Raw genomic sequence first — 13406 nt, forward strand, 5'->3', positions numbered from 1 at the left:
ATTTATGGGTACATTTTTGATAAAAGCTTAACCCTACTGCAGAACTCAAAGAGTAAAACAGAGGCAACTAGCTCCACTATATATATGTGTGTGTATATATATATATATATATATATATATATATATATATATATATATATATATATATATATATATATATATATATATATATATACACACTGCCGCTCACGGAAGTTAGGACAAAAAATATTTTTTCAAAAGAACAATATTAAAATGTAATTACGTTATAAAATTATTTACTTATATTAGTAAAATTTATGTTTATATAAAAATAAATCAAGTTAAATAAAATTTGTATCAAAAAAATTCTAAATTAAGTTATTTTAATGTGAATATATTAAAATAACTAACATTTAAAATAACATAAATTGTACTCACAAGTAAAAGTCTTATCATTTTAAATAAATAGAGAACGCAGAAACATATTAAAGGTCACATATGAACCTGTATTTTACATTATCAACTCAAATCTTTTAAGTTTGTCATTTAACAAGTATTTCTATTGTTTACTGTGTTTTTGCAGATATTTTGTGTATTTTGTGTTAGTGTTTTAAAAATTTCAAGTGCAGAAGTTCAAAGGTAAAATTAAAAATTATTTTTTAGTGTAAATTCAAAATATTGAAAAAAATATGCCTTAAGGTAAGCCAATAAGTGTTGAAAAAAGGACAGCAATACTCACTTTGCTTCAAGAAGGCTATACAGTTAGAAAAATAGCTGAAAAATTAAATCTGAGTAAATCAACAATTAGCTATACGATTCGTCGATATCGAGAATCTGGAAGTTTGGAAGACAGAAATCGTCCAGGTCCTTCTCGCATAACAACAAAAACTGATGACCGACATATAAAAATCATCAGTAAGCGTAATCGAATGTTAACTGCTCCACAAATAACAGCTATTTTCAACTGTGATCGAGAAAAAAAAGTTTTTGTCAGTACAATCTAAAGAAGATTACAAAAAGCTAATTTGCATGGTCATGTTGCTATCCGAAAACCATATCTACGAAAAGTTAATCGACAGAAGAGATTCCGTTGGGCACAGCTCCACAAAAATTGGACGATGGATGAATGGAAACAAGTACTCTGGACTGATGAGTCAAAATTTGAAGTTTTTGGAAATAAGCGAAGAGTTTACGTTAGAAGATCTGCTGAAGAAAAAATGCTAACTCAATGTCTGGTTCCAACAGTAAAATATGGTGAAGGCTCTGTGATAGTTTGGGGTTGTTTCTCTCTGAATGGAGTGGGATATTTGCATAAAATCAATGGTATAATGAGAGCAGAACATTATAGAGATATCCTGGAAACAAGTGCAATCCCTTCGGGACTTTGGTTAATCGGAGATAATTTTATTCTGATGCATGATAATGACCCTAAACATACTGCATTTTTATGTAGAAATTATTTAGAATCAAAAAAAGCTGAAAATGTATTACGTGTAATGACCTGGCTTCCCCAAAGCCCAGACCTCAACTCCATTGAGTTACTATGGGATGAACTGGATAGAAAAATTAGAACTGTATGTCCAACATCAAAATCTCATTTATGGAACATTATAGAACAGGAATGGAATAATATTCAAAAAGAAACAACTAGAAAATTAATTGAAAGAATGTCAAGAAAAGTTAAAGCAGTTATTAAATCAGAGGGTGGTTTTTTTTGACGAAATAAAAATTTCATTATTATAATGGTTTTTGTACATTTTTATCACATAAAACTGACTAATAATATATTTTATATTGAAAATGTATAAAAAATATAATTTTTATTAATATAAATTAAAAATTCTATAACGTAATTATATATTAATTTGGCTTTTTTGAAAAAATCTCGACTGTCCTAATTTCCGTGAGCGGCAGTGTATATATATATATATATGTGTGTGTGTGTGTGTGTGTGTGTGTGTGTGTGTGTGTGTGTGTGTGTGTGTGTGTGTGTGTGTGTGTGTGTGTGTGTGTGTGTGTGTATATATGTTTATATATATACATATATATATGTATATACAAACATATATATATATATATATATATATATATATATATATATATATATATATATATATATATATATATATATATATATATATATATATATATATATATATATATATATACATACATATATATATATTATATATATATATAAACATATATAAGAACTGAGAACTGCTTATCTTAAACTTTTGTTTAATGTACTGGGGACTACCTCTTCAACAAGTCTGAGCAAGGCTTTTCTGCTGTAAGAAAATCTTAAAAAATCTTCTGTAAAACAATGTGCTGCATTTAATTGCTTCAATTGAAGTTATAATATCGAATGTGGAGAACAAAAGACTTCTGGCTAAAGGCATGCATAAATAGGCATACCATTTAATGCTTTAAAACAAAGCTTGATATATATCAATAAAAACAACAATGTATTTAAAACTTGTGAACATTTTTGTGAACTTGCTATTTATTTTATTATCTGGCGTTAAATTTTTTAAAATATGTTGAACCAGTAACATTAAAACCATCTAAAACAGATGGTTTTAATGTTACTGACTCATGATATCTCTGTAACTCACATTTTAAATCAAAGGACTTTTTAAAAGTTGCTGGAAGTAATAGATAAGCGTTAAAAAAAAGTGCTAAACCATCTCTTTATAGTTAGAATAACTTTAAAAATGATGGAAAAGAAAGGAAAAAAATTCCAAAAAAAAACAGTCTTGATTGACAATATTAATCCTAATAAAACAAGTATTTGCTCAAACAGTGAATTGCGCATTGAAAAATTTTTAGAAATGAAACATTTCCAATATAAAAATAAGAAATCAAAGATACATTAGAAGATAAGGGCAATAAATTTGTTGAAGATGTTCTCTTATCTGATAAAATACTGAAACATTACACAGGATTTCCAAATAGAAAAACATTTGATGCAGTTTTTATACTTCTTAATCCCGGAGAAAATAGAAAATATTATCATGTGTATGAAAATGAAATTTCCTAATGTTATGTATATCATTGATTGTGTACAAATAAAAGTAGCTGTACCTCAATCATTAATAATGCATAAATTGCTTTATTCTGATTATAAAAGTCACACAACTGTTAAGGTTTTAGTTATGATATATAATATATATATTAGGGTGTCCCAAAAAACAACATTTTTGAAAAATATATGCAGAGACCCCCTTAATGTGTTCTATCTAATACAAAAACACTAGATTTAAAATTTTTTTGAATAAAAAATATTTTAATAGGTCTCTCAAGACCCTCGAATACTTAATGGGTCCCTAAAATTTTCAAAAAAAAAATTTTTCAAAAGTATGTCAACCTGGTACTCAAATGAAGCGAAATTATAGAAAATTTCAAAAATAATATAGATTTCAAATATAGAATTGTTATTTTTGGTTTTATTACATGAAAAATTACGTTTTTAACAAAAAACAAAAAAATGCATTTTTTATGTATTTTTATAACACTTTTGATAAATAAGTTAAAATTTTTCCAAATTAAATATTATTTTTGAAATTTTTATATAATTTTGATTCATTTGAGTACCAGGTTGACATACTTTTTAAAGACTTTTTTTTTTTAAATATTAGGGACACATTAAATATTCGAGGGTCTTGAGGGACCCCTTAAAATATTTTTTATTCAAAAAAATTTTAAATCTAGTGTTTTTGTATTAGATAGAACACATTGAGGGGGTCTCTGCATATATTTTTCAAAAATGTTGTTTTTTGGGACACCCTAATATATATATATTATATATATATATATATATATATATATATATATATATATATATATATATATATATATATATATATATATATATTAATATATATATTTACATATATATATATGTAAATATATATATATTTACATATATATATATGTAAATATATGTATATATGTAAACATATATATATATTAATATATATATTTACATATATATATATATATATGTAAATATATATATATATTTACATATATATATATGTAAATATATATAAATATATATATATATATATATATATATATTCCAATATTTGGAATATATATATATATATATATATATATATATATATATATATATATATATATATATATATATTCCAAATATATATATATTTGGGCTTTTTTAGAAAAAGAAGAAAAAAGCGAAGAATAATGAATGAAAAGATTGCTGCCCCATGCCAAACCCTCAGTGATGTAGCAGCACTTCGCTGCAAGTCAGGCTATTTGTTAGTCGATGTATGTAATGAAGCCCCCTGCAGCAGGCTATTTCAGTATGACGTCGCACTGCTCACCTAAATCAGCAGTTTAAAGTAAATATATATATACAACCCTCAGAACCCTAATTCTGAGAGTTGACCTAACTGCTGACTTAGAATCTTTAGTAGGTTTAAGTGTGCAAATATTTGTGCCTAATGTAAAATTGTCCTGGTTTTTATGAAGTAAAGCGAGGCACTAAACTAAAATTAAAATTCTCATTGTGTTTTCCTGAGGAAAAATTGGAACAATGACAATCATAGCCTTAGCATAATTCAGCATCTAGGTATTAATGTACACCATTTGTTTCTTATGTTCTTTAAAATCAATGCCTGGTATAGACAGTGGCGGACTGGCCCCAGAGAGCACCAGGAGAATTCCCGGTGGGTCGGTATGAATTTGGGTTGGTGGCTGGCCTAAATCAGGTCGGTCAAAAATTTCAAAATAAGTGAGCGCAAGAAAAGAAAGGGAGGAGCTGAAAAATTACATGATAATCAATATCAATTATGTGATAATCAATATCTTTATTGTGATGAAGGTTTTATCAATTTTTAACCTGTTTCTATTTCTTTGATGTGGGCCGGACAAATGTAAAATTCTCGGGCCGATTTCAAGCCTCAGTCCGTCCCTGGCTATAGACAATGTATGGCATAAACATGCTGCACATTTTAAAATGATTTATATACTAGAAGGCTTGCCATACCCAGCATTATTTAATGCAATTGTGCTTTTACTGGTGTAAAATATATGTTTTACACCAGTAAAAAAATATATATGTCTCCTATATAATGTAAAAACATCTTTATTTATGGAATTATAAGTTTTATGCTTTTCCTGTAATCATTAGCCATCAAATACAATTTAAATAAAAAACTTGTTTAAATTTAAATGTAAAGCTTAAGTAATTTTTAATTTTAATGTCATTACAGTTTTTAAGACTGGAAGTTACATAAGGAGTTAAATAAGAAAAGTTAATTAGATGTTGACACTTTGATATATATTTTTTTCAGTACTGTATAAATTTTATTCAAATGTCACAAGTTTGTACAACATCCTTAAGACGTCTAAGGAACGTTTTGTGCCAGTTGGAAGGGTTTGCATAACTTGATTATTTTCCATTTAGGTTTTATAAAAGTTTTATGTTTTGGGATTTTAGTTACCCTATTTGTTTGCATGTGATCTTTTCTTTGATTAGTGTAATCTTTTATGATTAGTGTAATTGGGGCTCCTATAATACAGAAATAAAGTTTCGAAGTTCAGGATTTTTAGAGCTTACAGTAGCTTAGTTGTTGCTGGAAAGTAATCTGTTGTTCAATGGACTAATTGTTTTTTCATGTTGTTGCATGGATTTGCTTTTATATTTTTTTCAAATTGCAAAATCTTGTAAATATGCACATTTATTATAGATTTCGTATTTATGCAACTGTAGCTTATTTTAATATTATTTCTATTAAAATTTTTATGTAGCCTAAATGATTTACTAAAAAGTCATCTTAGGCTAGAAATCAGTAAAGGATCAGAGAAAAAAGTTAAAGAACATGTGTTTAACAGAAAACTTAAAACAAGTGTTTAACAGAAGACTTAAAAAACTTTTAGTTGTATGAGTCAGGATAACATAAAGAGTATCTATGCTTTTCATGAGAGGTGAGCAGTGACAATCCAAGAAGACATAAAACAGAGGACTCAGTAAAAGTGTTGCCATTCATTAATAAAAGAAAGCAATAGTTATTAGCCGTAAAATAAAAATAAAACAAAAAAAAAGTTTTGTTTGTTTTTTGAGTTGAAAATTATAAGAGAATGTCAATTACCAAGTTGTCACTGACAAAAGATTACATGCAAAACTGAAGTAATTTATTATTACCAAATACTTAAGAGGTATGATTGTTTAGAAAGATTTTTTATATTGATGAAAAACAATACAGGACTAAAAATGGACTTTGTACTCTAGAGAATGCTTGAAGTAAAAAATCATAAAGTGATGATTTAATAATTTAAAAAGTTTTCTCAAATACAACATATGAAGTTTATGGAGAAGACCACATGAGAATACTTTATCAAAAATAACTTCAGCAAAACAAGTTGGAGTGTTTTAAATGTCTAGCAAGGGATTACGTTGTTTCTCTGAAGATGGTGAGACCTATCTTCAGAAGAAGAAGATGGATCTTGAGATTGAGAGAAAGATCGTTAGCCGTTAAAATAGTTTAAGATCTTGTTGTATATTATTGACATAATTCAAGATTCTTCAAAAGTTTCCAGAATTCTTCAAAGATTCTTCAGAGATTCTTTGAAACTTTCCAGAGTTTTTCAAAAGTTCTTCAAAGATTCTTCATAAGAGAACTAAAGTTTTTGCAAAAGTAAGAAAAAATTTTTTTCTCAATTGTATGCATTTAAATGTAAAGATGAATTAAAATTAAAACGAATTTGTTTGGATTTAGATTGATTTTGGATATTGGATTTATTTAGTTTTTTTTTATTGGTCATGTAAAGTTGACAGTTCTGGACAATCAGTTAACTCGGTTGTTTAACTTTTTTTTTTCAATGCTATTTGAATAAATTACTTTTTCAAATCATTAGTTTTTAATTAATTGGCGAAAATCTGTTTTGATTTTTTAAGAAGTTTTCCTAAATTTCTTTCTTTTTTTTTTCTTTTTTTTTTAAATTCTGTTTTTCTTTTAAATACTTTTCCCTTCCCAAAGTATGGAAACTACAAAGTAAATTATGAATACCATACTTTTATTTAAAAATAAATTAAAAACTTTTATAGTTTCAGTTAGGGCTCTTACATAATGTATATTTTTTTCTCGTTGTCTGACTTTAATTTATTTTCAAAATGTAGTTTAAAATGCCAAAATATTTAATGTTTAAGTTTTTAATGTGTTTCAGATGTTTAATAAATTTCACGTTTGCAAATTCTTTTTTAATTATTTTGCTAAACTTTTTGAAATATTCATACAAAGCATAAATGTGTTTCTGAATTTTGTTTTAGATTCAAAACCAGTTTCAGAAACAGAGCTAGGGATTACTGTGGAAGATCTAGAATTGTCTATTGAGAGTTGGTTTTTTAAAGAGTTTCATATTCAATTAGACTTCGATGCTCAAGATGGTCTTCGAAAGTTAGATCAATTAGGTTTATTAAAAGTGACTAAGAAAGGTAAAAATAAATAAAATTAAAAAAAAAAAAAGATTTACATGCACATTGTTCGTTTACAATTTTTCTTATATGTACAACATACTTATTTTATACATGTTTTTACACACATCCTTTGATTTGTTTCACACATCCAGTGGTTTGTTCGATACTTATTTTCACATGCACCTTTTTTTTTTAATTACTTTTGAAAGTATTTATGCCAAATTTTTGATGTTAAGTTTTTTGAAATTTTTGGTAAAATTTGAATAATTTTTAAGCAAAGGCACTAATTTTAAAGATAAATACAGTTTAATTTTTTTATCTATGTGCATTCTATGTTTTTTATGTTGAATAAAAAACTGTACTTTTCAATTTAAGAAATATAAAGTACTTAGTTTTAAATGATAATAATAGAGAAATGAAAATTTATGTTTTGAAGCTAGTGTTGAAAAATTGATTGAAAAGTTTTTTCTATCAATATTAAAAGGAAGGAAGTAAATTTGAGTTGAAACATTAAAATAAAAGTTAAAGCAAATGTTTTTTAAATTCTATTTTTCAGCAAATAAATTATTTTTTTATTTTTGACTATAAGTCTTTTGCAAATTTGACAAGTTCTAAATTACTTATTATAAACTAAATAGTTCAAAACTAAAAAATTATAATAAATACTAAATTCTAAAGCTATAATGCATGGTTTAACTTTCCTACCTTAAATTTTCCTTTTCTTTCTGGATAATGAGAATTTTTTTTGAAATATCAAAAAAATCTCATGTTTTAATCCCAGGTTTTAGAAAAGATTTTAAAAAGGGTTTTAAAAAAGGTTTTAGAAAAGGTTTTAGAAAAAGTTTTAAAAAGGTTTTAGAAAAGGTTTTACTTTTTCTAAAACCATGCTGATGAATAATCAAAAATTTAGTGGAACTTAAATAATTATTCAATTTGTCTGCTACACTTCTTTCTAAAATCTTGCAGGGGATTGAAGTTAAAGGTATTGGACGATAATTCGAAGGTTCAAGTCTACTTCCTTTTTTGAAAAGAGGAGTTACATTTGCTTCTTTCCATAGTGTTATTAGTGTCTTCCAATGTTCAGATGTATAAACTGAGTTAAAATAGTCATTCAAGGTGCATGCTATTTGTGCAAATGCAATCCATATTTCAAATCAGAAAATGTACATAAATATCTAACAATGCTTTTTAAACTTGTTTCGAATTTTTTAAAAACTTTTTAAGGTTTTCATTTCTTAACTGGCCATGATAATGACCGCTAGTCCTTAGGATTTAAGTGGTATTTCATTTTAGTTTTGAAAAATCATGAAATGTTTTTTATTTTTAAAATTTATATTTTTTCATTTTGTTCCCCATTGTGCAAAGACACATATGTGTTGTGACCATCTAATACAAAAATGTGTTCTCTGCCAATTTCTTGGTGGGAATATTAACCATTCAATAAGTTGCAATTTCTTCAAATTACTCAAATCTGATCTTGTATATACTGTGCCATTTGGACCATCTTTAAGTAATATAAGTATCTTTTTGATTTATAAATGATGAAAGGCAGTTTGCCTTGATATATCGACACAGTTGATACAAGTCTGAGAGTGCACTTTGTACCTTTTTAGCATAAAATTAAAATTTTTACTTGGTCACCACTCAAGCTACACTTGTCACAGTTGCAAATTTGCAGAGCTTTTAAGTGATTAATTTTGGCTTCATCATATTATGTAGCTGTTAAATAGTTGTCAGTTATATCTGAAGCACAAGATAAAGAATATAGTTAATGAACAAATATAATTTTTATTCATTAAATACATTAATAACATTGCATTAAAGATTTAATGCAATGTTGTCTGCTTTGCATAATGGTACTTTATGTTTCCATTTCTCTTAAATTATATTAACCTCAGTTTTTGTAGGAGGGTTTTTTTATTTTTGTGTTTATAAAAGCTAAATATTAATTTTTTCTGAATATGACACATTCAGAATGATAAACATTTTGTGACAATAGAATTATCTTCAATTTTTGAAAAAATTTGACGCTTTTATCTTTAGGAATATTTCAGCATTTTGTTGTTCTATTTTACTTACAATATAAATATAAAAAATTTAACACACCATTGCATGCTATTTTAAATTGTTCTATTTTCCTAATAATCAAATTTCAAAATAATAAACTTATTCCATCTCCAATTTATATATACCATATTCAATGATATTCACCAATTACAGCTTTGAGCAGCATTATATTGTTGTTTTTGTTGATTTGAAATGACATCTAAAATTATAGATAATAAAATAGGACTTGTTCTAAACCAAATGAAGTTCATTTCTTGACTAAAAAAATCATTGCAGTGTAATAAATAATATCTCAAAAGATGAGTTGTTAAAAATTTAACTTAATATAAGTTATTCAAACCATGATCTAGCTTTTGATAAGGTCATTTTGATTATTATTTATATCTTTAGTCTCACTTGGTATTATACCTTTTAGTTGGTTACCACATAATGGAGTATCAAGGAAAAGTAAAGCTGATACAACGACTTGGAAAAAAATTTAAGAAAAACTAAAACTTAAAAAAGTTCAAAAGAATAAAAAGTGCCATAAAAATCAATCATAACACTAAAAAGTTATAAATTTAAATGTTCTGCGAATGAATCACAAACCGCAGAAAGGCAATAAGTCCACAAATCCTAATTTTACAGGAAAGATAAAAAACTGTTTCGACCCTTTATTTTCAAACTTAGGATTTTTCATTTTTTCCTAGTTATTCAACAGTTAGTAGGGGTCTGAAAGATGTATACATAATTTTTTAAATGTATTTTCTTATGAGTGAAGGACTTATTTTTAAACATTGACATGATCCATTTTTGCAGTAAATAAGCTTTAAAAATAAAAAAGACCTACTAAAATCTTAAAAAGTGCTTTATTTAGGCAACACTAATTAAATAAATTTATTGTTTTATTATAATACTAATTAAATATTTTATTTGATTAGTGTTATAATAAAATTATTTTGTTTTATTATCATAACAAAATGCACACAAATTAAGAACGTTATTCAGTTGGTTGATCTTCTTGAATAGACACAGTAGTTACAGGCCATAATGTTATTTTATTCTAAAATTGGAGCTTTTTATCCGGAATATAAATCAAAGTTTCCTTTATATCCACAATTTTTAAGTGGTTGATGGATAATACAGCTGAATAGGCTTTATTAGTTGGTAGTTCAAAGTCCCCTATAGTGTTTCATAAGCAAAAAATGTCACTCACATCAATCCAGCAATATGCATACTGCATTCAATCTCCCCTGGCTCATCAAAAGAAACTAACATCTCACAATATTTTGAGGTTGAAAGCGTTATTTTGTTAGATTTTAGTACATTTTTCCCATAAGAGTCATTGCTTAAGCATGTTCTCTTGTAAAACTTGGGCCACCAGGCCCTATAGTCAATAAAATCTTCAAATGACATTTTTTTCACAGTAAACTTTTCAGGAATTTTTGAAAAACTGTTAATCAAATTAATTACTTCATCAGTTTCATAATATCTCTCTACTTTTTTTAGTTTTCTCCTTATAATTCCAAAATCATGGTCATTAGGCATAAAAGATTATCCCCTAACAGGAAACACCAAATTTTATTTTTTCAAATCTGTTAGTTTCACAAAGAGCCATCATAAGTCTAACAAGGGTGTGGTTTTTGTTTTGACCAATAGAGTTGTCACCAAGAAGGTGGAAAGTTTTAACTTCATCTGAAATTTTGTTTTTTACATACCACATAAGCATAAAGCGTACTTCGTTTGAACCTTTACCTCTTTCACCTTCATGATAAATAAAAATGCTCATTTTTCAGGAAGCAATGCCATGAATTCCAAAGACGTTTACTGTGAGTTTCCTGAAATAATAAGTATCTTGTACTGGTATGCACGGTGATGTCACATTAGACATGTAATCTACACATAATCCAATTTGTTTAGGGTCTTTTATGCATTTCTCTGCTATATCTTTTATTTTGTTGTAAAACTTTTTGGCCTCCTATTGTGGACCATAAGCTCTGCTATTGTCTTTTCTCATTGTCATTAAGAAAAGGACTTAATTTCCTCACAGGCAACACATGCGTCTTTTGCAGGTTGACAAAAACGTAATGAGTAATTTTCTTTGAAATAATGCCAGAAAAATTTATATGACACCCTTTTCTCACTGCCAAGTGTAGTTAAAAGGAAATATTTCTGTTTGTTTATAAACATCTCATACATGGTTTTTACGTCCAAACTAGCTGGTAAGAATTCTTTATCTCTTCCAGTAAAGTGTTCAGTTTCTGTAGGATATTGTTCAATATGAGCTCTCAAACGAGTGATTACAGTGCCAGGAATGGCATTAGGCTAGGTTTCTACCAAAAACTTTAGGCATTTCCTAATTAATTAGGAAATTAGACTACTAATTGATTACATGGCTTTATTTATGTAGTTGTAATTAATTCTGAGGTAGCCTAGATTTGTTCAAAAATCAGAAATGTAAAATTTTATGACACATAATCAAACACAACGGTCAGAAACCTACAAGTGTTGTGTATTTCCCTCAGCTGATTTATTTTATACAGAAGACACAACATATAACAGTATTTAAAAAGCTTTCTAGATGAACATTACTGAAATATTATAACAATTAATACAAATAAATTGATAAAAGTAACCTGCAAACATTTAATGTTTGCAGGTTACTTTTATCAATTTAAAATAGTTTTTTATCAATTTAAAATGGTTTCTTGGCTGGTATTGTTTTTCCAACCATGTTTAAATGTTCTTTCCCTGCCACTTTAGCCTTCTTAATTACATTCCTTTTATATCTGTCTGAATTAATAACTCCTTTCTTTCTTCTCTTTAAAGGATTGTCATCTTCATCTGAACAACTTGTTTCTCCGCGCAGCGGTTTTGTTCCTCAAGGTTCGTGTTTCGGAGTTATAGAGTTGAGAGAGGGTTGTAATTACAAAAATAGTAGCCTCCTCGACTGTAGTGGCCTCCTGATGCATTCAAACTGATGCATCCCTTTAGCAGTAAATGGTGTCTACCCATTTAGAACTGATTTATGTTAAAAAGTGAATTTTTAAATTTTGTGGACTTGTTCCCTTTATGCAGTTAGCAGCTCTAATATATCTAATATAGAGCGACAAGTAATATTTGATAACTTATAAATCTAGATACTGGTGTATCTAATACAAAGTATAAAGTTTTTAGATTTTAAGTTAATCTTAAATATAAAGTATAATCTTAAGTATAAAGTTAAATATAAATATAAAGTATAATCTTAAGTATAAAGTTAAATATAAATATAAAGTATAATCTTAAATATAAAGTATATAATATAAATATAAATCTTAAATATAATAATAAATATAATATAAATATAAATTAAATAAATATAAATGCTTAAATAAATATAATAAAATCTTAAATAAATATAATATAAATATAAATATAAATCTTAAATATAAAGTATAATCTTAAATATAAAGTATAATCTTAAGTATAAAGTTTTTAGATTTTAAGTTAATCTTATTGTCTTTCAGCATTAAATATTAGTTACCATTAGTTACCATTAATCACCAGAGAATTTTTTACTTTCACAAATTTAATATAAACATACTACTTGAACAAAAGTGCAACCTCACATTGTTGTAGTGTGCACCTCCCACATTATTGTAGGAAAATGACAAATAAAGAATGCATGGAATGATTACTCAATATAGGCAAACTGTATGCTATTTATAAAATATATTATAAACATATACAACAAAACATAGAAAGATTTGTAATGCACGTTATAAATATCAAAATATTTTAAATGTATGCAATAAGGAAACATAATTTTAACAAGCTAGTAAGATCAATGAATATAACCAAAACTGAACATGTAAAAGATGGTAAAAAAACTGATAATGCAAACTATTATGCTTTACAGAAAGTTTATTTCATCCTTATACATCAAACTATAACTGGCTATGGAGCAAGC

At 26.5% G+C, this 13406-nt stretch overlaps 1 protein-coding gene across 1 annotated transcript in view; it reads left to right on the forward strand.

The window, feature by feature from the left end:
- The window catches only part of LOC136092370 (transmembrane protein 143-like), a 30886-nt gene that overhangs the window by 16208 nt on the left and 1272 nt on the right, over nt 1-13406 (forward strand). Inside the window, exon 3 of the mRNA XM_065820458.1 lies at nt 7262-7426. Within this exon, the coding sequence (XP_065676530.1) occupies nt 7262-7426 (165 nt within the window). The remainder of the gene's footprint in view (nt 1-7261; nt 7427-13406) is intronic.

Source organism: Hydra vulgaris, chromosome 15 (assembly GCF_038396675.1).
Source record: "Hydra vulgaris chromosome 15, alternate assembly HydraT2T_AEP".
NCBI classification, from domain to species: domain Eukaryota; kingdom Metazoa; phylum Cnidaria; class Hydrozoa; order Anthoathecata; family Hydridae; genus Hydra; species Hydra vulgaris.